General features: G+C 45.5%; 2 protein-coding genes across 2 annotated transcripts; both read left to right on the forward strand.

Annotated features, from left to right (window-relative positions):
* The first annotated feature begins 8,972 nt into the window (after positions 1 to 8,972).
* hhipl1 (HHIP-like 1) lies at positions 8,973 to 13,993 on the forward strand. The gene is made up of 9 exons (XM_011617327.2): positions 8,973 to 9,383; positions 10,138 to 10,778; positions 10,960 to 11,103; positions 11,379 to 11,707; positions 11,795 to 11,921; positions 12,736 to 12,881; positions 12,961 to 13,042; positions 13,560 to 13,642; positions 13,733 to 13,993. The coding sequence occupies exons 1-9, from the start codon at positions 9,012 to 9,014 to the stop codon at positions 13,741 to 13,743; spliced, it is 1,935 nt and encodes a 644-aa protein (XP_011615629.2). The 5' UTR covers positions 8,973 to 9,011; the 3' UTR covers positions 13,744 to 13,993.
* Positions 13,994 to 15,484: 1,491 nt separating this feature from the next.
* On the forward strand, positions 15,485 to 27,264 carry LOC105418271 (uncharacterized). The gene is made up of 6 exons (XM_029832701.1): positions 15,485 to 15,866; positions 20,354 to 20,495; positions 21,710 to 22,989; positions 23,399 to 24,285; positions 25,262 to 25,710; positions 26,761 to 27,264. The coding sequence occupies exons 1-6, from the start codon at positions 15,529 to 15,531 to the stop codon at positions 27,262 to 27,264; spliced, it is 3,600 nt and encodes a 1,199-aa protein (XP_029688561.1). The 5' UTR covers positions 15,485 to 15,528.
* Positions 27,265 to 27,266: the final 2 nt, after the last annotated feature.

Raw genomic sequence — 27,266 nt, forward strand, 5'->3', positions numbered from 1 at the left:
GGGATTTTTGACTTTGAAGATTAGCACTGGGAACAGACTATACTTATGATGGATCATTTTCTAGTTGGGAAACGAAAAATATGTGAGGATGCTCTCCCCAGGAACAGTGTAAAACACTGGGCCACATTCACCAATATGTTCTTAAGAATCTTAGATTCTTTAAGTTGTTCTTAAGAGGTTTCTTAAGAAAACCCTACGTCGGAATCCGACGGTCGGATTCATCAACGCATTCGTAAGCCTCAGAATTGTTCGCACCTGTGTTCTTAGATTGATGAATGCCATCTGTTCGTAAATTGAGAGCGCGTGCCAGGTGAGTCTAATTAACATACGATTAGCATAAGTCACAGCCCACTAATGCCCATAAAAGGAACTGCAGCAGGACCATGTCGACAGAGCAAAAAGCAGCAAAATGCCCAAAGCTTGCCTCTCCACGCCTGATTTCTGACGCCGTGTTGATCAAGAAAGGATGGCTAACACGCTTGATAAAATTGCCTCAACCCTGATGACTATAGCCAACATGCTTAAAGAAATCAACGAGAATGTAAAAAAAATAAGAACGTGTGGCGGGGTGGGAGGTGTATCGGTTGACGACAACGCCACCTGGGGAATTTCACCCCAGGAATTAACCGGAGAACAAGCACACGGAGATAAGGTTCTATTCCAGAGGCAGAGACAGGATTGAGGGTTATGCACTACAATTTTATTAAATCCAATACTCAAATATAACTCGGCTGTACAAAAGTTAAATTAACAAAAGGGGTGGACAGGGCTGGGGCCCCACCGGCAGGTAAAACTCAATTAGGGGAGATAAACTAAAAACACCCGTGCTACTGCAAGCAAAACCACACACGAGGGGGGTGATGAAAACGCCCTCCACCAGGGGTTGGGTCCCCGCCGTGGCCCGCAGCACCTGTCCACAAAGAAAAGGAACAATTAAATTTACAATGATAAACAATCAGACGCGACGAGCACACGCGCACACACAGGCAAATAAATGGTGACCAGGTCGTCTAAAAGAACACAACGTCAACCAAGAAACGAAAAGGAAACCTAAAAAGTAAATATAAATTTATACAATTTACACACTGTTAAGAGTCTAAAATTTAGGCAAAAGCTCCGTGGTCGCCTCGGCGGCACCACCACGTCTCAGCGCCGTTTCTCCGAGCAAGGGGGAGCGAGGGGAGAGAGAGAGGGAGAGAGAATCCCGAACCAAAGCAGCAGTGGGTCCAGTAAGCGAGGTAATCTGTGCCGACTATATTTGGTGGCGCCACCACTCCATGAGGGGTTCCCGCTGGGGCATCGCGACCCACTGACACCAGCCGGCAGCCAACTGCAGCGAGAACAGCCCCATTACCATTTATCAACTTAGTGAGTGGGGGAGTCAGTGACGCGCATTGCTGCGCCTTACCTGCCCAGTGCAAACTAGCGCGCGCGCCCTTACGGCAAAGCGCTCTAGACGGAAGGATGGCGGGAGGAAGCACCAACCTTCTGCAACAAGTAGCAAGCACACGTTCAAGCACTGTTGCACTTTACGTCGTGACCAGAGGAAATATGCGTTAGCATGCCGTGCTTTTACCTTGGCGCTGCCAGACAGCATGCTCATTCTGGGACAGGTTCAGTTGGTCGACCAGCCCAGATAAGCTGCAACCACACCACACCTTCGTCGAAGGGGGAAATCAACTAAAGCCAGCGGGAGGCAGTGCCTTATATAAACCTTTTCTCCCCGCCCACCAATTAAGGCATTACCTCCATATGGCACCTATGCGGAGGGCAGGCCACGCCCTGCCACAGCCGTAAAAAAAATAAACGTGTAAAAGCTGTGCTCTGTAACCGGTCTCTCTTATTTTTTCTTTTTGAAGTGAATCAAGACCGTTAGACTGAAATTGTGACAATAATGCATTTTATTCACAAACGGGCAATTAATCGCGCTCGAACGTGAACCGCGTGCCTGCAGTCTGGCCCCATCATTGCGTCAGGACGCACATCCTCACGGGGTTGTGGCTCTGTGTCCAAGCACATCCAGCGCCCCTTTAAAATGCCGATGGTGCGTTCAATGGTGGAGCGACTGCGCGCATGGATCTGATTGAATAAAATTTCCTGTGGAGTCTGAGGGCTGGTCACTGGTGTCAACAACCAGGGAGCCAGGGCATATCCTCGATCCCCTAATAAAATAAATCAAGATAAAATCAAATACAAAGACAGTTTTGGCATGGTTTCCAATTTGGTTGATTAATGTTAAGTCATTGGCACATTTACGTAATTTTAAAATTCTCTGTAAATCACCAAAAATAGGAAATAAATAAATAAATATGACAGAATTATCATTGTAATATTGAATTTTATTGAACTGCACAAGAGAAGAAAACACAACCATGCCAACATGTCGGCACTGAAATGTGCGTAAGAGTACTCCTGGGTGTTCGTAGGATTTGTTCTTACCTATGCATAAATCCAGGATAAGAAGAAATTGGTGAATGCCACAATCTTCGTAAAATGTTTGTAAGTGGGACTTAAGAACAAATTTGTTCGTAAGAACGTTTCGTGAATGAGGCCCACTGTCCCTAACTCCAGTCAGGGTCCAGACTCTGAGAGAGACGGCACCCTTTGTGGCCGATGACAGTCCACATCCACCCTCCTCCTGGACTCAGAACTGGGTAAACTTATGGAAAGGATTTTAACCAGCTGATTCAGATGGTGGCCTTTTTGCAGACCACATACTTATATCCTTGAGTCACAGTCCGCTCCTTTCTAATCAGCCCAGTCTGGCACACCTGTTTGGATCTGGGCAATTTAAACCCTCTACCTGGTACTCACTCTTTGCCAGGTTGTTTGTGTGCTCACGTACTCTCCAGTGTTGATCTTTGGGATGTTTTTTCTGGTTTGGTCCCTGCCTGTTCTTGTCCTGCTCCTGCCCGGGTAAATTGCTTATTCTTCTGCCTGACCTACAGTAGTCTTTGTCTGCTCCCTGCCCGTTCCTGCTTGCCTGAGTTCTTCTTGTCCTGAAACAGGTTCTTTCATGGGGATTATCGACATGTGGGATTATTTCCTGGATTTTCTGGACACTGTGTTCTTGGAACAGAGACTGTTTTAATAAAATTCAATCACTCGCAGAGTTCTTCTCTGTAGTTTGTGTGCCACATCTGGGTCCTGCATCTGCCCATGACCCCTTGCTCCATTCACAATTGTCCTGTCATCTGTCAAAGGTGCCAACAACCAGGTCACTTTGCAAGGGAATATGTTGAAGAGCTGGATCCACCTTGTGCTCATGCTATTTGGTTCTGGTTCTGAGATGTTGAGCCACAACTCAGATGGGCAGTTGATGGGCTCAGGAGAAGAGATCACAGGTAAATCAATGTCATCTTGTCCTCACATTGATATCCGCATGGGCAGCGTCATGTTCCCATGCTTGGTGGACACTGGATCCACGTTGTCTATTGGAGAGCGTCTTTTGGACCATTTACACTTTGGGGGCCTAATCGCCTCCACGATTGTCCTTGGCTGCCACACTGAGCGGTTCCTTGGTTAGTAATCACGTCTATAGGTTACCTCGAGCTAGATTTGGCATGTTGTGGTAAAGTGTTTTTTAGTTGTAGCATTGTGAGATGTCATCCTCTGTTTCTGGAAGCTTGGGGAAGAATATTATCTCTTTTGTGCAGTATTTGCTGGTGTCATAGAGTTTGTCCCAAATAGTTCTCTGGTCAGAATAAATATTTTAAGCACCCACCATCAGGCTTGACAGCAGGCTCACTTGCCTTCCCTTTGTCTTGTCAGGCCCTCCGCGGCCCAGTCTATGTTCTTGTGGTCAGAGCAGGGACACGTGGCCTTCTCTACATATGTACTAGTCTGGGTGCCCTCAATGGGGCCCAGGTGGTGAGTCTTACCGCTGCAGTCACTGAGGTAAGGTCAGCCACAGCCACAAGTTTGAACAATTTTGATTGTAACAGATGCTATAAATAAATAATGATTGACTGACTGTGTCTCTCACTGTAAATCACTTTAGACAAAAGCATCTGTTATTTCTGTATGTACTCTGTAGACTATGTGTGCCTATTCTCTCCTCTACCTCTGCTCTCATCTCCTCTCCTCTCCCCTCCCCTCCCAAATTCCAAATTTGACATGCATGATTTTTTTTTTTAGAAAAGTCTGGTGCAGAGCACAATGCCTTTTTCTTTCTACACTGACAGATTTCTCTGTGTGTGTTGAGTAGCTTATACATGCTCATCATTCTTTTGAAGATAATCAAATGGAAGAGGAGGTTAGGATCTCATGTCATTGATGGGGAGGTAGATATTTAAATTATCACAATCTGAGATGGTCCATATTTCACTGTCTATTTTGAAAGGGAATTGAACCCGTCTCCTTCACTAGATGCTCGTGATGTATGTCCTGTTTGCTGTTGGCCACCTCTCCAATGTTTTCTTCACCATCATTACAGGAACTGCAGTTTACTGGCTCATCTCAAACAATGTTAGTTATTTAATTTAAAAAAAATATATTTTCATTCAATTTCTTCACGGTTATTTTATTATACATTACATGCGATTTTCTTGACTTTTTTTCCCCCCAATTCATGTGATTTGCATCTGTTGAGGCTCAACAGACTGAACATGTGGTGTTACAGCCCTCAACTGCGACAGGACAGATGATGTACTCTGACAAACATTCTTTTGTGGCATTACGTCTAGGCCATCCACTTTCTCTAGGAGTTACATTTTCAGGTTTCAGTTGACATTTTCTTTATTGACTGGGAACGGCCGCGCTCCAGTGGAGGCTACTGGAGGAAGGAGAAACCAGGTACAAACATAAGGGCAGGTCTCAAGACTTGATGATATACAATGAAACTTAAATGTTTCCTTAGCTATTCTGCAAGAAGTTAGACTTTTCCAGGATCTTAGCTCCCTCAACTGTTTCTGCTGCTTCCACAGGTAGGGGCAAGCCTAAATCAAACTCTGCCCCAGTCAGCATATGGAAGACCTATTTTGTGGCCAACAAGTGGAACAAGATCCAGACGCTCCGTCAGATCAGGCCGCCTTTTCAGATTGTCGCCGTGCTCTTCTTTCTCGAAGTACACGTCACATGAACGCTGCTGACCATTTGGGTGGTGTCTTTTTTCCTGGTTGCTGACTCATTGCTCTGTGATGTTCAGGTTCTCAGGTTCTCCGAGTATACTTTGACTGAACCTGTTCCGACAGCAGTCGGCTTTCCGCAGGCATCCACGCCTCCATACAGTATGATACTGCGCTATGGCCTCTCGTCCATACTATGGCTGTGTATCGGTCTCTTGCAGGTACTCCGCCATCTCACTCAGTGCTTTTTGAAATTGAAATCCAAATTGGATGAAAGGATATTATTCAGTGTGAACCAGCAGATCTTACTTCTAACAGAATGATTTATTGCACCTCTCCAGTTGGTTTACTTCACTTTTCACAAGCACTTTGTGAAAAAGAAAATCCTTCAGTTGGTAGATCTTTGCTTCATCAGTAATGTGAGTAGAAAGCTATTTCACTGCACTACCATGGACTCTGCAGTTGGGTTGGGTGCTTCAAACATGTAAGTGTTGTCACTGTCCAAGCAGATCTCAGTCCTGTTCTTCTCCCACCCGTGCTATTTCCTGTGTGAAGGAATCCATGTGTGGGCAGCGAGGCCTCCTTCACAACACCAATGTGCAGACATTTCAGGTGGCTTTTACCAGGCAACTCCAGACCCAGTATGAAAGAATACGGGACATAAGAAACAGGGTGTGTTCTGTGTGTTGAGTTGATGGAAGACCAAGAAGAATTGGGGGTATCGCCGCCTTCAGCACTGCATGATGACCTCCGGCCCCGCTGACCCGTTGTATAGTGTATTTTTGTGTGTGTTTCTGTGCTCTGTGCCTCCTCTCCTCTCCTCTCCTCTCCTCTCCTCTCCTCTCCTCTCCTCTCCTCTCCTCTCCCCCTCCTTCTCCTTCTCCTTCTCATTCCCCTCTCCTCTCCCTCTCCCTCTCCCTCTCCCTCTTCCTTCTCCCTCTCCTCTCCTCTCCTCTCCTCTCCTCTCCTCTCCTCTCCTCTCCTCTCCTCTCCTCTCCATTCTATCATCTACCTGTCCTACCCCCTCTCCTCTCTCTCTACCCAGCCGGCCATCAGCAGGAGGGCCCCCCTACATGAGCCTGGTCCTGCTCAAGGTTGCTTGTCTGGGGTTAGGCCCTGGGATTCTGGAAAGCGCCTTGAAACAATTTTGATTGTATAAGGTGCTATATAAATAAAGATTGATTGATTGATTGATTGATTGATTGATTGAATTGTGTTGAGTGTCACTTCTTTAGATGTTATCTCCAGAGAACTGGGCTGATGTGGTTAAGGGATTTGAGCTCAGCTAACCAGTTTGAACAGAACGCCAATGTTTACAACACCATGAACCACTTCCTGAGATCCTTCCTAGACCACGGAACCTCACACGGAACCGAAACTTCTCACCGCACAATAATGTGTATGATAATGCTTGTGTTCATACCTGATACCTGATGTTCTCCAAAGGCCTACAGTGAGATGGAATATATAGTCAAAGACAAGCAGTGGTTTGAGACCCATATTGGAGTGGAAGCTGGTGACATAAGCATCTTTCACAATGGTAATAACCCAAAAGAGTTGTGTGGGGTCACGTCTATTGTATCAAGTCTGTGCATCAGTCTGTGGATTTCCCCTTACAGACGAGGATTGCTCCTTCAAAGAGGTTCTGTTTTATGGAATAGAGGCCACACTGCTGAGCTTTGACACTTTGTTTTTTTGTGTCGTTGATCTTGGGGCTCGGAGTTTCGTGTTAGCAGCTATGCTCAAATATGTAGAGCAAATGGTCAGTAAAAGTTACCTCCACCATATTTGACCTTTACTTCTTACAGACATGTGGTAAAGCCTTTCTCATCCATTACAGGTATTTTCACTCATGCGAAGCTCCTTAGGAAAGAAGAACCTTATCAACAAAACGCTGGTGGATGAAAGATTTCTTTTGTAAAATTAGACTTAGATCTACAGTTCTACTCTACAAATATTGTGAAGTAACAATTTGGCGACAAGGTATTCATAATAAAGGCTGTTGCTTTTTGAATCCCTTTTTCCAACTTGGCTGGTTTTGCAATTCACTGGAAAATGTCAGCCATTATTACACCCACCTCATTTATTCATTTAGTTTTCCACCAAAGTTTATTAAGATTTTTGAGAAGCACAAAGTAAACAGAAGACTGAAGTCTCTTCCGCATTTACGGAGCAGTCAAATAAAGTGTTTCAGGAAAGAAATTGGTTACATTCCATCCCAAGTTGCATGTGCACATAAACAAATAAATCCAGTACATAATAATTCTAAAGAAATCAACTAAACTAACCTAAAACAGATAAAAACGGTGGGGTTCTCTCAGATCTTATACATAATTAGGATGAGCGATGAGAAGGAGAAATGGAGCATCGGCTGCATCGGCTGACAGAGCATCACAGTTTAATGGTGTCAGTTAGGACACCAGAGGACACCAAACAGTGCAGGAGTTCACATTGAATCACTCTGTGTCTGGCACATATTGACTATAAATGGACACAACTGAGGCAGAAGACAGCAGTGTTCCCCAGATCGACCAGTCGGTTAGCATGAGAGTCCGATGTAGCTCGTAGAGCATTGGTAGGGACACAGCTGGAACCAGATGTTGTGTTGACGTGAAGCAATAGCTGCTGTCAGCCCGTGCTTGTCTGGATTGGGGCCAACATGTCTGCAGCGTGGACCTATTTCAATAGATCTGAAAGATATGTATAATTTTCCAGGTTGAAAGGGTGCATTTGCAAAGAGTTTTACCACATCAGGCTTCGTTCATCACCTCAAATCCAATGGGGTGTCTCAGCTCATTTTAAATATGAGCTGAGATATAAGAATGTGAATAAATAAAAGGAAATTTCCAAAATGTTGAGCACGCTGAGCAAGAAAGTGTTTGAGAGATAATGACCCTTTTTCCTACAGGAGCAAGAAGGCCACATTCCTGACCTGACAGAGATGACCTTGCTCTTGGAGGTTGGCTTTTGCTCCCTTTGTAGGCCTTCTTTGTTCAGGCCATGGTCTAAGGTCCTACTACTGGCTCATTAACAGCGTTTGAATCTTAAACTAACAAAATCACCCTCTGGAGATCTATGCACCACAGTTTATGTTGGGGAGAAAGTGATCAGTTTTCTTCCCGTGCTGTTGCCATCAGAGGAATGAGACGGAAGCTACTTGCTGCAAGGGCAACCACACGTCTGCAGTGTGGGCTACAAGTGTGGGCCCTGGTGAGGTTTATTCTTATACTAGCACAGGAACATGTAAGATTACAATAAGCGTAAGTGTTAGTGTCATACGATAAAGCATAGGCGTCACATGATAAAACAAAGCATGATATATACAAAAATGGGGGATGGAGTGTCACAGGATGTTCAGGTTGTCCCCTGCTATCTCGACGTGATAGAACATCAGCTAAAGTAGGTCAGGGTTCTGGTCAGGAGTGATAATAAGTAGTTACAGCATTGTTATACAGTATAACAGTTTGAACCTAACAGTTTACCACAAAGATCGGATCTTAAATCTGATCTTATTGAAGTATGTGCCTGCCTATCTGTATTATGGAGGTTAGACATTATGGTCATCATTATTATTAATATATACCATCTATTGATGTGGAGGATTCTTAAAATGTCCACAAAGTCAAGACGTCTAGCAACCCCTGGTGTTTACCTATAGGTCAAAGTGACTGAAGAAGACTGGCGGGTCTGTGGTGTTGCCTCTGCTCTAAAAATGTTGGTCCCTTCAAAAGTTAACCTGAAGACGGAGCGTGAGGGCCCGTCAGGGACACGTGAAATGCTCTCACGCACGCCCCTGAAGCTCTAATTCAAAGCTAATTGGTGAGAGAATGCCTCCTGTCTGTAAGAGAGCGCTTCAGTCTACCATACAGTCAGCTGATCTATGTGATGGTCGGGAACTGGACGCTGTGGTCCACTGATCAGCGTGAATAAAACGTGGATGTGTTTATGAGCCGCAGCTCTGGGCTGGGACCAAAGTGCACCGGAAGCCGCATCTGCGCAACTTTGTGCTGCGCGACTAGAAAGGACGCCAAAATGCCGCGTCCTCACCGCCAGTCCTGCTGCCTCTCCCGGGCATGTATCTTCTATCTTCTGTCTTTGCATCTTCCGGCCGGGATGTTTCACCCGCAATGTTTGGATTTTAAACCGCCCTTTCGGCCGATGAAAGAGCTGGAGCTGTGCGTCATGTACAAGGACTTCGGCTGCTGTGATTACCAGAAGGACCAGGAGCTGCTGTTAAAGTTCTACCACGTTATGGAGCACTTTGATTATAACGGCTACTCAAACTGTGCTGGATACGTCCTGGAGCTGCTTTGTCAGGTAAATATGTGGTCAAAGGTCTAAAAGTGATCGCTGACATTTCCAAATGGAGGAGAATGTGACCTGTGCCCTGTTTAACTTGATGGATTCCTGATGTTCTGTTTAGAAGCAACATTTAAGAGATGGTCAATGTCAATGTCAACATGAGCGGGATTCACTATAAAGTAGACTTATTCCGCAGCACCTGTGGCTGTGGATAAATAAAATAAAAGAATTGTCTGTTCAGGTACTGAAAAAACACCTGTGTGTAAACACGTGGACAATGTGCAAGTTTTAGCCTTAGCGTCAGTACTGCTAGACGTGACTTCCCGCTTCTTCTAATCTAGAGAGATCAAGTTAAAGTTTGTTCACAGCAAAAAAGGAATCATTTAGAATAAAAAAAGACTGTCAAAAAGATGCGACTAGCTTCCTTCAACACAGAAGTTTTCAGTTGCCATAGAAACACTAAGGTCCCGGTGTTGCTGCTGCATCAACTCCTGTCTCGTGACGCCACAGCGTTCAGGATGGAAGAAGCCTTGAAGCAGACCAGGCCACGCTGGCGCCCTCAGCTCTGCCGGTCTTTTCACCTTGAGGAGCATCCAAACCAAGAGATTTGAACATTTACCGGCAGGCAGTAAAGGGATACACAACCGTAAAATGTTGCTTTGTGTTGAAGGTGCCTCCAAGGAAAGAGCTGTTTACTGCACAATTCATCAGTAAAGGTCCGCAGGTGTGCAATAATGCTCCCCGCCCGCCTCTTTCTTCCTGTTTTCAGGAGTGCTCTCCCTATGCAGCTCACCTCTTTGACACGGAGGACACACAAACTCCCGTCAGGACCATCCCTGGCCTCTGTCCAGACTACTGTGAAGAGTTTTGGAAGAAGTGTAACTCCACTGTCCCCTTGCTTTTGGGGAAACCACACATGGGGAAACAACAGCCAGCCGAACGCTGCCAGGACCTGGTCCTGGATGACATGGACTACTGTTACCCTCGCCTCCTTAGCAACCAGAAGCTGAACAAAAACCTGGGCAGGGTCCAAGCGGACGGGGACGGCTGCCTGCAGTTGTGCCTGGAGGAGGTAGCCAACGGTTTGAGGAACCCTTTGGCCATGGTGCACGCCAATGATGGCACCCATCGATTCTTTGTTGCAGAACAGGTGGGCTTAGTGTGGGTGTACCTTCCAGACCGGTCCAGACTGGAGAAACCATTTTTAAATATTACTAAAGCGGTCTTGACTTCATCCTGGGAAGGTGACGAGAGGGGTTTCCTCGGACTTACCTTTCACCCAAAGTACAAATACAACAGGAAGCTGTACGTATATTACACAGTGGAGGTGGGCTTTGATGAGCGGATCAGGATCAGTGAATTCCATGTGTCGGCCAGAGACATGAATATGGTGGATCACACTTCTGAGAGGTAGGTGTGGGAAAGGAGCAACTCCGAATCAACACAGCCAGTTGATGCAAAATGTTCAAAAGGAAGTAAAACCCAGAAATGAATGTGCTCCTACTTAAATGATTTGCAAGTCAACACATTTGCCCGCTTTAATGCTTTGAAATCTTTCTCTTCTGTTTTGCCATGTCCACCTTCCTTCAAGGGTGATCCTGGAGATTGATGAACCAGCATCAAACCATAATGGAGGCCAGCTCCTTTTCGCAGATGATGGATACTTGTACATTTTTACCGGAGATGGTGGAATGTCCGGAGATCCATTTGGGCAATATGGGAATGCTCAGAATAAGTAAGAATTCCCAATCGACAGATAGTAGTTGTGTCAAAATGCCTTTTTATATTTGCCATAAAAGTGTGATGAGACGCTTCAGGTAAGGTCACCACTGTAGCTCCAGCCGTGGTGAGTAGAGGGTCACAGCGAGTTGTCCGGAATACTCATCACTTGGGTGCTCATCGCAGGAAGAATGAACCAGTTTCCCCGAAATGTTATTTTGGGGTTTAATATTGGAGTCTAAATCTGAAACTCACCTGCCCGAATCCATCTCTTCCTGTCTGCTGTTGCAGGTCAGCTCTCCTGGGAAAAGTTCTCCGAATTGATGTGAATAACAACGACAGAGGTCCACTATACAGAATTCCTCCTGATAATCCCTTCAGAAACGAGGCTTGTGCTCGGCCGGAGGTTTACGCTTATGGGGTTCGCAACATGTGGAGGTGTTCCATCGACCGAGGTGACCCACACACCAAAGAGGGGAAAGGACGCATCTTCTGCGGCGACGTGGGTCAGAATAAGTTTGAAGAGATCGATATTATCGAGAAAGGTCACAACTACGGCTGGAGAGCCAAAGAAGGGTTCTCGTGCTATGATAAGACGCTGTGTGCCAACAGCTCACTGGGTACGACTGCATCCTCCCGACGACCTAGAGGGAACAACCAGACACGCGGCTGCTTTTGGCTTACTGTTCTTTCTTCCTGCCCTACAGGCGACACCCTGCCGATATACGCCTACCCTCACAAGGTGGGAAAATCAGTTACTGGCGGTTATGTGTACCGAGGCTGTGAATACCCCAACCTGAATGGGCTGTATATATTTGGAGATTTCATGAGCGGGTAAGTTGGTTGGCTGATTGGTTGATGGATTGGTTGATGAGAGATACCAATAGACAATGCAAGTTAAACAGCAACTAAAATGAAGTCCTGGAATTGTGGTCATTTTTAAATCACCACAGTGATTTATAGGAATATAAACGAGGGAGTGATTGAGTTTTAAAAGCACCTGAGATATATTTACAATTGGATTTGCTGGGAGAAGGACTGCTCTGCTGCGAGGAGTACTGTTCCTCAAATAGGAGCTTGCTAATTTACCTGGTGGACACCCCCTAAAGGGATCAATAAAGTACTCTTGAATCTTGAATCTTGAAATAGTGACCCGACTTGAAATGACTTCATTAGGAAAAAGAGATAAAGTCGTGTGCTTAATATGGACTTTGGTCTGAAAAAAGCAAAGCAAATGTGTGTGTGTGTGTGTGTGTGTCTGTCTGTCTGTCTGTCTCCAAGTCCCAAACCCTGACCTCTTTGTCAGAGTCGGCTCTTACTCAGTTCTAAAACGTATCCTTAGAAGATATATTTGGGAAATCTGTGGTCTTGGCCTTGCCTCAGAGGTGGGGGGAACATACTGGCACCTCTGTCAAATGCTCTCAGGACTTTAGTGTGAGGGTCCATCAGCTCCTGCTGCATTATGTTCACCACATCCATGTTTTGAATAAATTGAATATAAATAGGTTCCCTGGTCAGGAACGTTTATTAAAATATCTAATGTGTGAGGCTCCAGCTGGACTGACAATAAAATTTGAAATATAAACTTTGGAATCACTAGGAAATGAATACTAGTCGGTCTGTCTGTCTGTTTGTTTGTTTCAACAAGGCGTTTGATGAGTCTGCAAGAGGACACGAACACGGGACAATGGAAGTACAATGAGGTGTGCATGGGGATGGGCCGGACCTGCATCTTTCCTGGACTCATCAACAACTATCACCAGTACATCATTTCCTTTGGAGAAGATGAGGCTGGTAAAACATCAGAATGACCGCAAACAGTCAAAATTAAAAGAGTCTTTTTTACAATGACTTTACTCTCTGATAATACCAGGTGAACTGTATTTCATGTCCACCGGCTTTCCCAGCGCTACGTCGCCCTCAGGAACTCTTTATAAAGTGGTGGATCCCTCGAGGTAAATAAGAAAACCAGCATCAAACATTTAAACCTGCTATGTTGAGCCAATGGTGCCCAGCTGAGAAACAAGTGGTGACAACAATTGGGATGGAAAAGATGCCAACAGAGAAGAGACTGATGCTAGCCCAGCTCACTCCAGGAAGAGGGTCCAGCGGCAGAAGGGCTGCAGATCGCACTGGAGGCCTTGAAGGTGCTGCCAGGAACTGATCTGATCTCATCCTGGACAGCTCTCGGCATTTGATGTTGACAGTTGCTCTCCTGCTCTGATTTTTGGAGACTTTAAAGAAAAGAAGAAAGAAAAACTTGAGAGTCTCTGATCTTTGATGGGGCTTCCATCCCATATCCACTAGACTTGCCTCTAATGCAGGAGGCATTAGATGGCGCTGACCTGCCTTGGCGCACGTGGGAAGATACCTGTTGAATCCGATATTTGCTGAGGCCTGACAGACGGTTATTTACGTTCACTTATTACACGACTGTGTTCTCAGATCTTATTTGATTGGTTCTGTTCTCAGACGCGCTCCACCCGGACGGTGCCACTATGAGCCTCGTCCAGTCCGAGTAAAGAGTCGCCTTAGCAAGTTTGTTCCACAGGAAAGTACGTCCTCGTCACAGACCAAGCTCTCCCATTTACTTCAGTACTCTTATCTGATGTTCCTCGTGTTTTGTCTTACGAACCTTTTTGCAGAATTAAATTAGTATTAATTAGCCACTGAGCAAAGCCACCACCATCACATCTGGTATAAGAAGGCGGGCTGCTCTTTACCAAGCTCAGGAACACCAACAGACCAGAGGATCGGCGCTCGCGCTAAGGGACAACCCAGGACAGTCCCGGACCAGGACAAACCAAGACAATCCAGGACAGAGTCTTTAAATATCTGTTTTGAATTAAAAAAACTGACACTTATGGCAGGTTGGTGTAAAAATAAATCAAAATGATTATTAGAAATGTGCTGCTGTAATCTGTGGAAACATGGACTGTTCATAAATGTGATATGAAGACCAGTAAGTTATGAAGGTCAACCTTACTGGAAGTCTTGAGCACACCGAAAGGCCCAGAAATGCTTCCTACATGATTTTTTTTTTTTTTAAAACAAGCTGTTATTTTTTCCTGATGAACTGACTTCAGTTGACTTGATTTTTGTTTCTGTTGCACAATTTTCCTTCATTTCAGTGCTTATTTTAGAGACCGTTCAGGTCAATCATTCAAGCAATATTCAGGAGAGGACACAGGAGACACATGTGGGTGAGGGAGAGGACCGGAAATATTCAGATAGTCCTAAAAAGACCGCTATAAAGACAGACAGCAGACCAACTACCAGATCTTTCCAGTTTGATCTCCAGCTGATTCATAGGGCCAGTCAGCCCCGTCAGCAGCTGCCCCAACGGGGCTTTTCTCTGTGTCTGGAACATTACCAGGCACAGTGTTGCTCTGAAGGTCAGAGACAAAGTAACACAGCTGCTTCTGCAAACATCCAGCAGCTCGCTCACTCAGTAAATATCGCTGAGCAAATGAACCGCTCCCTCAGCACCTGTGACCTGTGGGAGAAGAAGGAGTAGCCATTTTGAGGAAAACAGCCGTTTGTTCGGTTCCTCGGCAACAGGTGAGTCGGTCAAGTGACCGAGCTCCACGTGGAAAGGCCTAGGATGACCTCAGCGTGATCGTAAACACAGGCAGGAGACAAAGGTTGGTCCCACAGATCGTAAACACAGGCAGGAGACAAAGGTTGGTGGGACCAACCTTTGAACCTTCGGCCCAGAATGATGGGACACATTCTCTGGTCTCCACTGACTCCTTCAAAAAACGTTCTCCTCTAAACAAAATCATTCTTCATTTATGTGTTTTGGTCAATGGTGATGATGTGGTTTTCTACGTTATTGGATCACGTAAAACATGCTGAAATAAAGTTTGGACTAAATCAATGTGACAATTTTAAAAGCAAAACAAAAAGGAGACTCAAAGCTGAAAACACTGCACACCCACACTTCCTGTGCTGTGCTTTCATGGCTTCGGAGGTGAGTTATTGCTCCTTCTGCTTGAGGGGGGGAATTCAGTTCTGAGGTATCATTTAGATCAAAAGGGTTCTTGGATGGGCCCGGATCTGCTAGATCTCTGATGATGTAAGTGGTCCAGCAGTGGTGCGGTGACCTGTGCATGACCTCCTCTGCTGCTGCTATTACTTTCTATGAAGATGAATGAAATATTAAAATTAAACACTGTGGTATTAGAAGTAACGAGTTGGGGTTTTTGTTTTGCCCTCTTTTAAAACTGAGTAGGAGGTCCATACAAACGGGGTAGGTTGAAGGAAGACAGACATGATGGGCACAATTTTGCAGCTTTCTCCAGGTGTTTGGAGCTGGAAGTGCGCTGGGCTGTTGAGGGGAGGAGTGGAGGCTGCTGGGTAACCTGCTCTGCAGGTTTGTCTAGTGAATCATTCACTCCTGCTGCAGCACTCAGAAGGACGACTGGAGCTCGTGTTCATCATGAGCAAAGGCGGCACGCTGAAAGTGAAAAACTTTCTGAAACTAAAGCCATCTGACAAAGACAGCAAAGAACACAAACTCTCAGACTATATCAAAGATGCAGCAGGGGTTACTTTCAAAGGGGCGACCCACAACTCTCCGCAAAATCCCGGTCCTGTCAGCCCTGGAGGCAGTGTCGGGCCGGCCGCTGATTCAGTACCAGTGTCCCCGAGATCCAAGAAAGGACTGAGGCAGCTCTTCAAAAGCTCAGCCAAGAAATCCAGAAGCAGGGGCGCGGAAGGAGAAGTGGACGTGTTTTTCCCTGACCACGATGACATGGGCACATTCAGCAGGCACTGGTGAGAGCAGTATCACTATTATTTTATTACTATCATTATTAGTAGGAGCAGGAGCTGCGGTGGTGGTGGGTTGGGGGCACATCGAGACTTTTACAATTGCCTCTGCCAGACCACTTAAAACATACATTTACTTCTAACCCTAAAAGATGGCATGGAACTGCCAAATTTTTTACAGAGTAAAAACCAAATCAACACATTGGGAAGTTGTGAAACAAATGTTGCTTTTTGTGGAAACTGGGGCTGCTGACTCAGACTGAAAAGCAGATTCCCGGGGCTCAGAAACAAAGAGGAACCCCCGCCTGCAGTCAGGAGCTGAGGCCCAGCTGGTCAGCTTTTGTTGGTCCCGTAGTGAAGACAGGAGAACGTGTGGCAACCAAAACGCAAACACCGGAGCCGCTCTTGTCGGTTCAGCTCCTCATTATGAAACATGTCATTATCAGGTCTCCCCCCTTGGCAGTGAGACAGGCTCAGCCTGGTTCACCGAACTGCCCTCTGGCAAGTTGTTTCACAATGACTCCAACGGCTTCAGAAAATGCTCAGCAATGCAAAACCCTAAAACAGTACATGCCTCACACACACACACACACACACACACCATTACATGTTTACTGGGTAATCTACTCTGACAAAATGCTGATTCTTAATTAAAACAGTTCTTTCAGTTGCTCAGCTGTTACGATTCCACCCATTTTGAAGGACATTTTCTGGCTAGTGTTGCTGTATTGTTGTGCGTGTGGATCTGATGGACCTGTTAGGCAGAGGAAACCTGGAATTGTGTCACTTTACACGACGTGGTGTACTTGTGTAGAAATACTGAGGAATTAAACCTGAGGCTGTGCGGAGCTGTGCAACTAGGTGATCCCACAGAAAATGTGTGTGTTCGGGGTTTGATGGGTGCACCTCTGGCAGCAGTTGATCAGATGACCGTAAACACACCAACAGAAAATTACTAAATGGAGGGAAATTCCCTGCTGGAATCCAACAGAAACCATTACAGATATTCCAGGGACAGTTTGGATACAGACTCTAGACGAGGAGTGTCAAAACCCAGTCCAAGACGGACGCAGTTTCCTGACCTTTCTGTCCTACTCATTGCTACGAGAACGCTTGCTTTGTGATTTCCCCGAAACCGATGTTGCAAGACAGAAAGCAGATTTCTGATCTCATTCAGTAAAATCTCAGCATTGCATAGGTATATATTTAGGTTGATGTATTTATCGGGCCAAAGGTGGAAAGAACAGCATTTATGGTCCCTTCTGCTGTGAGGAAAAGGTCTGTCTGTGGTTTTACACAAGGAAAGGAAGAATCAAAGGAAGGCTTGATGTCAAAGGTTCTGAGCACACAAACAAATCAGCGCCCCCCCCCCCCCCCCCCACACACACACACACACACAGAGTAAACACCAAGCTCAGTGGTATTTAATTACCCTTTCATTCATTATTCAGTATTAGTCTATCATTTATCAAGATCTCTCGATGGTTTCTTGTACTTTCTCCCAGCCACATTGAATCCGCTACCAGTATCAGATAGGTGTCCTGGTACTTGGTTCTTGAATCTTCTACCGCCAGAGTACAAAGTAAAGCTGGCTGAGAATGTCGGTCAGGTGGAGAGATGCTCACTCGATAAAGTTGAGCTCACGTCATTGGGCAGATTTCTAAATTGAGTCTCCTTGACAACGGTGGCCTCTCTTGTTGCACTGGGGTTCAGTTGGGGGTGTGTGGGTGAAAGGTCTGCCTCCTGGGACTCCTGTGGAACCATGTTGGCTCTGGTAACAATGTCGTCTGGTACGAGCAGTCCAGAGCATCCAAACCTTTGCGTCTCCAGAGCTGCTTCATGTCTTTATGAACCCTGATTTTTCATTTATTTTGAAGGACTTCTGAATGTAAGAGGCCAGTTCAGCTTTGTCTGTGTGGTGTGTGTTAAAGATGCTCTGCAGAACCCAGAGGGTGACTGCTGAGTGAGCAACCCAGGCAGGAAAAACTCCTAACAGTTAGCAACCTTGAGCAGGACCAGGCTCCTCCTGCCGGTGGCTGAAACAGGACAAGGACAAATGTGGCATAAGGAAGGACGGATAGTCCAGTCACGTGTGCTGTTTATGGGGTGCTGTTCTGAATCTGTGGGTCGGAACCTGAGGGGGTGAGTGGGCACCCATGAGGTGAGTGGTAGCTGCGGAGAGAGAGCCCTGCTCTGCTCCGGTCACTTATAGTGCTGGAAGCCTCCTGGTTGCTGCAGACCCACCCAGCATCTGGCAAACAAAGCCCTGCACCATCTCCAGCAGCCACTCCCTGATTTCATGCTGATTCAGAGACTGGTTTCAAAGCACAGAGCGACTTTAGCCAGTCTCATATCCAGTAGCGATTCTCTGGGTTTTAGCTGCTGCTGACACACTCGCTGCTGAAGAAACCTTACAATTAGCCCTACATGGCAACGGTGTGGCCCAGGCCAGAGTCTCTAGGAATCACCCCATCCGTCACCTGGACACGCTAACACCTCCAGTCTTCTGTCAGCCCACGGCGCACCTTTGAACCTGGAGGCGGTCTAAAGTCCTCGGAATGCCCGCAAACACAAGGAAGCCAGAGACAAACATGCAGATTTATTATGGACTGACAACAAGTGCTTTATTTTATTGCTTTATCTAGTTGGGGATTTTGGTTTTGCTCATTGTTTCTTCTTTTTTTTAAGCAAAAGTGTTTCCAGGGACCAAATTTTAAGCCAAAGGAGTTCATAAAATACCAATGAAGTTGTTAAATTCCAAGAGTTGAGCAGTATTAGCAGGTTTAACACAAGCAAACAAAATAATACATGAGTATTCATATATCACCCCTCCACCTTATGGCTGCTGCCACATCTATCTGCTGATGTAGCAGTTTTCCCGCTTCAAATTCCTCAGGAAGAGAAAACTCTCAGTCCTTCATGGAGCAAGTCGCAACAGGCATCCTCCTGTGAGCAGAGAAGCTGATGTGAACATGTTCTTACTGCCAGTGTTCTACATTTAACCTTTTACACTGGTTTGATACCACTGGCTGAGCTGTGAATCCACAAGAGCGGCAATTAAAAAGCTGCTTATCTTGGAAAATCAAAAGAACTGCTTTCCTGATGATCAGTGGAAGTCCTGTCACAGACTCATTCTTTTCCAAAACCACACTTCTTTCTCGTTTTGGCACATGACTGCCCCCTATAAGTAGGTCCAAGTATTACACCTCGTTTGAGTTGCAAGCGTTTAATGCCGACACTGTCCTGGTGCCTGTTAATCATTGTCTTGAAGTCGCTGGACTGCCCATTTACCTTTGAAACCATTACCAGATGGTTCCAAACTGTCTAAATCGGTCCTGGGTGCATGTTCTGTTGAACAGGCCCACTATGAGAACTCGTTACAGAATGCACAAGTTGACCTCAGGGGCTCAAGAGCCATTTCTTTAAAAGCCTATATGATTGATTGGTGGCAGTTGTGACTCGGCTAACAACAAGGCCTTTGTTTTTGTTGAACCAAAAACAAGTCAGAGCTGGTTTGGGCTCTGCATCAGCGAAGTGATTTCCCCCTTCGATTTGACGTCCCGTTTGTTTCGGAGTACCAGCGACTCTCTCTCCGTGAGCCCTTCAGTGTTTTAAAGAGGCCTTCTGAAGTGATACCTTTAGGCCTTTACAGTGCCAGGGCCAGAGGTTAAAAGGTTAAAATAAGCTGGCAGGAACATGTAAAAATTGCTGAGTAGCAGGAAACGGAGGAAGAAATGAGGCCACAGGCTTCACGGAGACTCCTTCTTTTGTGTGTTTCCCTCACACATGTTATCCTTTCTGTCATTTCTGAAACTGGTTACAGTTGTTAAAATGGTGGCTCTCCATCCCTCTGGTTACCATGTGACCCTGTTTTTCCTGTCTTTGAGCAGCCCTCTGACAGACACCCTGCGGATCCTCATTATACTCTCATTATGAGAAGGTGTGTCAGCCTGTTTTATCAAGCATAAGCTGGAGATGTTTGGCACGCTGACGGTCTGACTCAACCCTACATGTTTGTTGCTCTTTTACAGAGGAAATGCAATGTTGTCGTGCTCTCTCTGAAGGGTTGTGTAGGTTGGGTTTGGGTGGAACGTCTGTAGAAGAGCCGCTCCTGCTGCTCCGACATGCCTCACTGGTGTTCGAGAATCGTCTACAGGGCTCTAATTGCTCTGCCTTCTTGTTGCGGGAGAATGCTGCCTGCTTTTTTTAAAAATGTCTCCTGGAACTGAAGGATTCTACATGAAACCAAATGAAAAATTAAGGACCCAAAATGCCCCAAATAGTGTGTTTCTCTGTGTCCATGCTCACACTATGGTTGTGTTTGTCTCTTTTATGGAAAAAGAGACAAACACAGTCTGAGTGTGACATGTCCAAGATAGTACACTTAAAACACACACCCATGCGCATGCACGCGGGTATTGTAAGAAGAAACAAAAGGCCAATAACAAAACATCCTCTCTGTCTCCTCCCCCATTTCCTGCATCTGCCTACAGGAGCTACGACCAGATGAGTGTTTCCACAGAGTACAGCATCCAGACGGAGTCACAGCTGGACCCTCAGTCCGAGTCCACCTCCATGATCAGCTTTGACATGAGTCAGTCGTACAGCCCAACATCGGCCTCCAAATACTTCAAGGTTGGTTCTGTCAGCATTTATCAGAGGTATTCTATTAGAAAGCATGTTATCTCTTTTACAGTCACACATAATAGCTTTAGTCCCACTGAGGACTTCATGAAGTATTGAGATAGTTGTTATGGTCATTAGAATAATCTTTGTTGCAACGTTTGCATTTCACTTTGAACTGAGCCGCTAGAGGAGAAAAAAACTAAGGTGTGGAACATTTTAATTAAAAACAAACCATTTTAAAGGCATTTAATACTGAGTAGGTGCAGAAAATTCAATTTACCGGAACAACACTGATCTTTTTTAATTGTTAACCTGTGCAGTGAATCACATCTATGGATCACGATGCATAGAGCCCTCTAATCACCGAGTGTACAACGTTTTCTGTAGCTCTGACTCCAAACGCTACAAACAGCATAATCTTGTGTTCACTTGTGTTCATGAGCTTGGGCTCAGTGACCTTTGTGCCAGTGAGGAAAATCCTCCTGAGCACATGGACGTAGGTGTAGGGAGCCACATCTTTACATTTGCTCACACTACCTGAACTCACACTTGTGCTCCTTTAAAGGATCTGATGATGGATTTTAACCAAACTCTGAGCCCCAGCAGGGCTGCTTTGGGGCTTCTCTTCAACTGTTTAGACATGAACAGGAAAACCCAGAACTGTGTTTGTTCAGTCCAACCGTGTCATGTTTGACGCTGCAGAATGTGTCAGGAAACTTAGCTTTTTGTGCACATCTCACTGGTATCGGCGCTGCAACACTTTTTTGAATTTGCCCATTTGTCTTCAAATATTTTGAGTGACCTTGTTTGTGGGCGTAACCACACTTCCAGTTGGGGCACACTCAGGCTGGCCTGCTTTCTCTGTTTAAAGAGAAATGCTTCCACTCTTTTCAGCCAGCAAGGAACTATTTCTGTTACTGATAATTAACTGGCAACAAGCCTGAATGGTCATCCGTAGCTGAGATCGCCAGACACCAAACCCCTTTTCCAACTGTACTTCGACTTCGAGGACTGTTGTGTGTCGAAGGGTGAACGCACCAGTATGACCTGGTTTGTGTGTTTCTGGGGGTTTTCCTTTCAGGAAGTGATGGGATCCTTGCTAACCAGTGCCATACAGCACTAAAATCTCTTTACGTTTGCAGCCAGAGAGAAAAGGGTGTGACATGTGTTGTCTCCAACTTCGTGTTGATCTTCCCGTCATCTTTTTTTCTGCTCTCTTTCAGAATTCAGAAGAGAGAAGGGGCATGCTCAATCGCATTAGCCATTTCTTCAGCACCAGGAGGAAGAGGAGCAGCAGTAAGCGGCATTCAGACAGCGACAGTGTCGTATCACCACCTCTTTCTCCATGTTCAGTCCAGTCTGAAGAGGAAGATGGACTGAAGACTCCAACGCCATCTCGTAAAGATTGTGACATATCGTTGCCTGGTTTGGCAAATGCCACAAGAGAACCAGAGCTTTTTGAGACCCTTAGCCAAAGCTCTGGCCAAAGCACCTCCAGCATTGTGTCTCTAGTAAGATGTAATGAAGAGGATTCTCGGAGCATTACACCCAAAACTTTGGGCCTTGCTGTCACACCTCGTCCGAATCCAAATTCAGAGCGAGGCTCAGAATCACGAGTGCAGAACAAGCATCTACAGAGCAGCAGCATAGTCCAAAGTTCCACAGAATGTTCCAAAGAGGATGAGCCTGTCAATCACACGACACTGTTAGAATCCAAAATCCCACTTTCTGAGGTCACTGCCACTCCAAGTGTCCCAACATCACCCAGCTCAGATGCTTCCATATCTAATAACTCCAGGAACACTGTAGAAAACCAGCAAAGGTCAAGTCAAACAGTCTTTCCATCATCTGCCTTGGATTTGACTCCACGGGTCATTGAAGAGGGTCCAGACACACCAAGGGAGGATGCAGGAGCCAATGAGATGCAAGTCAGCCATCCGTGTGAACGGGAACACCCACCAGGAACTACCCATCCATTCTGTCCCCTCCAGCTCCACAAAGCCATAAAGGTGGAGGGTTACCTGAGAGAAGAGGAGAAAGAAAAAGAGAAAGCAGACAATGCAAAAGGTCTAACAAATGACTGGCAGGATGACTTCCAAGCGGACATGCCCCTCGTCCTGGCTGTACCTGCAGCCATCATTCCGGAGGATTCTGACACTCAAGATACTACAGACAACCTGTCCAACACTTTGTCTTCCATCGGGTATTTGCAACAACCAGGCACCTCACAGGACTCCCAGACAGGCTTGCTAAAGACAACTGGGCCAAGCAGCAGTAAGGAATCAAAGCCAAGCACACCTCAGGAGAGACACGCAGCAGGAGAAGTTTGTGTTACTCGCAAAACTGTTAATTTGCCTTCAAAACACAAAGTAATGCCTCAGAGAGTGTGTGGACCCAAAGTACAGAAATTAGCTCAGGAGAAAGCAACTATAGAGGAAAAGAGACAATCACCTTCTCAGAAGATCTCAGATGCTGATGTGGTGAGATCTCAGATGCTACAGTGGTGAGTATTCACGGTTGATACACATGTTAATACTATAGACACAGTCAAGTTATCACACCTGTCAGCCTACATTCAGGACCCTGGCATGACAAAGTAACAAACTCATCTATACAGTCTCACAGAGCTGAATGCAGTATTCATGCTTGAACCTTTGGATGTAATTCTAGCTTTCTGTCTTATTGGGTGTGGTGTCATGAGCTTCATGACATTCAGCCATCTAAAGTTTTTTTAAAAACTGCTCCTCTTTGTCTTGCCAATGTCCTGTTGAGAGTGACCCTTTGTTGTGTGTGTGTGTGTGTGTGTGTGTGTGTGTGTGAGAGAGAGAGACTGTGAGTGTGTGTATACACTTTATAACACTGATAATGTTTTATAATTGCTTCTCTGTCCCCTCTCTATTTTCATGGACTAGCGTCGAAACCAAAGAGAAGCTCATCCAAATCAGCTGTGAGCCAACAAAAAAGCCAGTAGAGTGTGACAGAAACCCTCCGGGACCCTCGAATCAAGAACAAACTGAGATCGCAGCGTCGCACGGACACAAAATAGTGGTTGGCGGTGACTCCAGGGTGAAAGGCCAGCTTAGCAAAGTCACACTCTCTAACCAAATAAGTAACTCTGCAGTGGAAAGGAGCCCCGTCGTGGAGGGTGAAGCAAAGTGTGCACTGATAAAAATTGCAAATGATGCCAAGAATGAAGCAAATTCTAGCCAAGTCTTCAAGATGAACAAAATTGGAATTGGTAATGATGTCTCGCAAAGTAAACACAGCAATGATGATGCATTTAAAGACCAAGGCAAGTGCGATCCTTGTCTTCAAACAGTATCAAAGTCAAAAATCCCCAAAAGGTTGATCCCAGGTGACGACGTAGCAGTGACAGTGTGCGACACCTCACTGACAGATGCCTCTGGAAGAGTTGCAATCAAAGCCCAGAAACAAACTTGCACCAAAGAATCTTCAAAAACAGAAAATAAAGTGGACAAAAAGCACATGACAGAAAAAAAAGAGGACTTAAGTGACATTGGTGGTGTAGGAAAACAAGGGGATAGCATTAAAACAGCACAGTCGGTGGAGAAGCAAAGCAAATATCCTGTAAACAATGCATGCGACCGTGAGGACGTGAGGGCCTCCTTGGCATTAAAGAGTGCCAACATTCCATGTCTGACTGGAAAAAACTGTGATATCACAACTATAAATGAGACAAAGAGACCAGCAAAGACCAGCAAAATAAATCTGGAATCAGAGCTACAACAGAGCCCTAAAAAGCAGACATTGGCCCAAGGTCCCAAACACTCAAAGACAGGTAAGCTGTTAGCTACACCTAAGTGGGAACGAATGTTCAGCATGAAGGAAATCTCACATTTGGTGGTAAAATTTAGCATGTTATAGAGATGTACTGTAGATGAACGGTAGTCTGATAGTTGAAGCATTAAAGGAATATTTTCACTGTGAACTTTTTATGAGTTCTCAGAGCTTTTCAGGCAGTCTGGACATCCCTAGTCAAAATGACTCTTGATGTGAAGCATTAAGCAAGTTGAAGATGAGATGGTCTCCAAAAGGCACAAAGTGAAACACACTTGTTTCAAGAACCATGGCCAATTTGTTTTTGATTGTAAGTGGGGCAAATGGGAAAGATGGACCACGTAGTTGGATCCATCAAGCTAAGGAATTCCAAAAAATTCTGGAAGCAAACAAACCAATCTGTAAAAAAAAAAAAAAGCTGAAGTGAAAACGAGGACGGCTTCTGGATAATGATCCTGAACACTCCTCCAAATCCATGATGCACCACTTAGACAGGTGCACGCTGAAGGTTTTGCCATGACCCTCTCAGTCTCCTGGCCACAGCATCATTGGAAAAGTATGGACAGACAGACAGACAGAGGAGACAGAGGAGCAGGTGGAGCACATAAATCTGACAAAGTCAAAGACTTTTAGCATTGAGAATACCTGAAAACAAGAGTGGAAGGCTGCTGAAAACTGTGTTTACAAGCTGTGGTGCTGGCCAGAGGGGTGCGACTGGGTACCAAATATGCAGGGGGTCCAACTGTTTGCTGCAGGCCCGTTCCCTTTTCTTTTATATTGAAAATGAAAAAGATAAAATACATTTTTTTAAAAACATTTTTTTAATATAAAGGTTTTATTTGTAACTTTATTCCTTTTGGAGATCAATTCCTCATCAACTTGCATAAGTGGCCACAGTAACTTGTTCCTAGATCACACTCATTGTGTGTGTGTGTGTGTGTGTGTGTGTGTGTGTGTGTGTGTGTGTGTCTTTTCAGCAGGTAGCAAACAGCCACCTAAACCACCCAAACACTCCATCAAAAGCAGACCTACTCTTCAAGACTGTGAGCCTTCATCTCCCGCCAGCAATGACAACACACTACAGCTGTCTAAGCAAAGTACAACCAAGACCAGCATGAAAGAGCAAGAAGATATGACATCAAGTGGAGGCCAGGTTCCTGCGGGCGATCCAAAGAGCCTCATTCCAGTAAAGGCAAGAAAAATATCACCTGACTCTCCCTCAAACCCGACTGCTGTTGAGCAGGAACACTCAAAGCAGAATACCAACCCTTGGAGAGCCGTCGATACACCCATTCATGCTACAGAACATCAAGTGAAGGTCAGTAGTGACCAAGTCAGATTGAAACCTATGGAAGATCAGAACAAAGTGGTCACAGACACAAAATCCAGTTCCAGTACAATTAGTATGAAGAGAAAACAATCAAAGGCATCTGAGGCAAGTAAGAGCAGCTCCATCAGCAAAGATATCGTTAAAGGAGATGTTAGTCTGGTCACTGGCCCAGACACTGAAGCAGTGGGTCAGGTGGTTGGTACCAGTCCACCCTATTCACCAGCCGCTCTTAAAAATATGGCTGAAGTTGACAGTCAACAACCACTCGATCAGACTCAGACGCAAACAAAAGTTGAGATTCTGCCTAAAACTCCACTGTGTACTGGTCAAAAAAAGGATCTTCCAGGGTCAAACCAGGTAGTCAATGACCCAACTGCAGATATACAGCAGGAGGAACAGGCCACTGAGAGCAGTCCTGCAAGGTTGTCTCAGGATCTGATAGCAGCTCAGGAGGATATCAGGGCTTTATCATCACAAACCACTGGACCAGATGAGGACTTGAAGAAGATACAAAGAGCAGAGAAAGGTCAACTTGATGGGACAGCAGAGGGTTTGAACATTGACCCCGAGAATGCAGATGTCGGCCAGTACCCCGTTAATGTTGAAAATAAACTAACAAATTTGAGAGAGGATTTGAGAGATGAATTAGAAAGACAGTTGGATTTCAAGACAAACAAGAAACTGAACTCTGACCTGAAAGCTCAACGCAGTCCCTTACAGTCTCTTAGAGAGACAGGGAAAGCCATTCCAGAAGCCTCACTAGTAACAAACTTCCAGACAGAGGGCAGTGATACTCAAGTCAAGAGCGCATTAGATGAAAATGAAGCCAGTGTCATGGATATAGGACAAGACTCTGAGTTAAGGAGAGTTAAGGAGATAGAAGTAGAAAGGTCAACAGTGCTGTGCGACGACAAGCACTTAAATCCTGAGAGTCTGAAAAAATCAAAGCAAATAGTTGCTGATGTTCTAGGAATGGATGTAACCGATGTAATGCAAGAATCTGACAGCCACATGAAAGAAAAGGCAGGTGTCCAGCAAGAGGTGCAATTTAAAAAAGACCCACTGAGTGGCAACGAGACTGGGAGGTTCAGCGATATACCTATCGAAGAACATGTTTACGCAAAAATGAAGAGAAAACAATCAAAGGCATCTGAGGCAAGTAAGAGCAGCTCCATCAGCAAAGATATCGTTAAAGGAGATGTTAGTCTGGTCACTGGCCCAGACACTGAAGCAGTGGGTCAGGTGGTTGGTACCAGTCCACCCTATTCACCAGCCGCTCTTAAAAATATGGCTGAAGTTGACAGTCAACAACCACTCGATCAGACTCAGACGCAAACAAAAGTTGAGATTCTGCCTAAAACTCCACTGTGTACTGGTCAAAAAAAGGATCTTCCAGGGTCAAACCAGGTAGTCAATGACCCAACTGCAGATATACAGCAGGAGGAACAGGCCACTGAGAGCAGTCCTGCAAGGTTGTCTCAGGATCTGATAGCAGCTCAGGAGGATATCAGGGCTTTATCATCACAAACCACTGGACCAGATGAGGACTTGAAGAAGATACAAAGAGCAGAGAAAGGTCAACTTGATGGGACAGCAGAGGGTTTGAACATTGACCCCGAGAATGCAGATGTCGGCCAGTACCCCCATTAATG

The sequence above is a fragment of the Takifugu rubripes genome, chromosome 2, assembly GCF_901000725.2.
Source record: "Takifugu rubripes chromosome 2, fTakRub1.2, whole genome shotgun sequence".
NCBI lineage: Eukaryota > Metazoa > Chordata > Actinopteri > Tetraodontiformes > Tetraodontidae > Takifugu > Takifugu rubripes.

Coding starts and splice junctions, on each gene's coding strand:
- LOC105418271 (XM_029832701.1), top strand. CDS start 15,529: ATGAGCAAAGGCGGCACGCTGAAAGTGAAAAACTTTCTGAAACTAAAG. Junction 15,867..20,353: donor GGCACATTCAGCAGGCACTG/GTGAGAGCAGTA, acceptor ATCTGCCTACAG/GAGCTACGACCAGATGAGTG. Junction 24,286..25,261: donor TCCCAAACACTCAAAGACAG/GTAAGCTGTTAG, acceptor GTGTCTTTTCAG/CAGGTAGCAAACAGCCACCT.
- hhipl1 (XM_011617327.2), top strand. CDS start 9,012: ATGAGCCGCAGCTCTGGGCTGGGACCAAAGTGCACCGGAAGCCGCATC. Junction 10,779..10,959: donor GTGGATCACACTTCTGAGAG/GTAGGTGTGGGA, acceptor CCTTCCTTCAAG/GGTGATCCTGGAGATTGATG. Junction 11,104..11,378: donor TATGGGAATGCTCAGAATAA/GTAAGAATTCCC, acceptor CTGCTGTTGCAG/GTCAGCTCTCCTGGGAAAAG.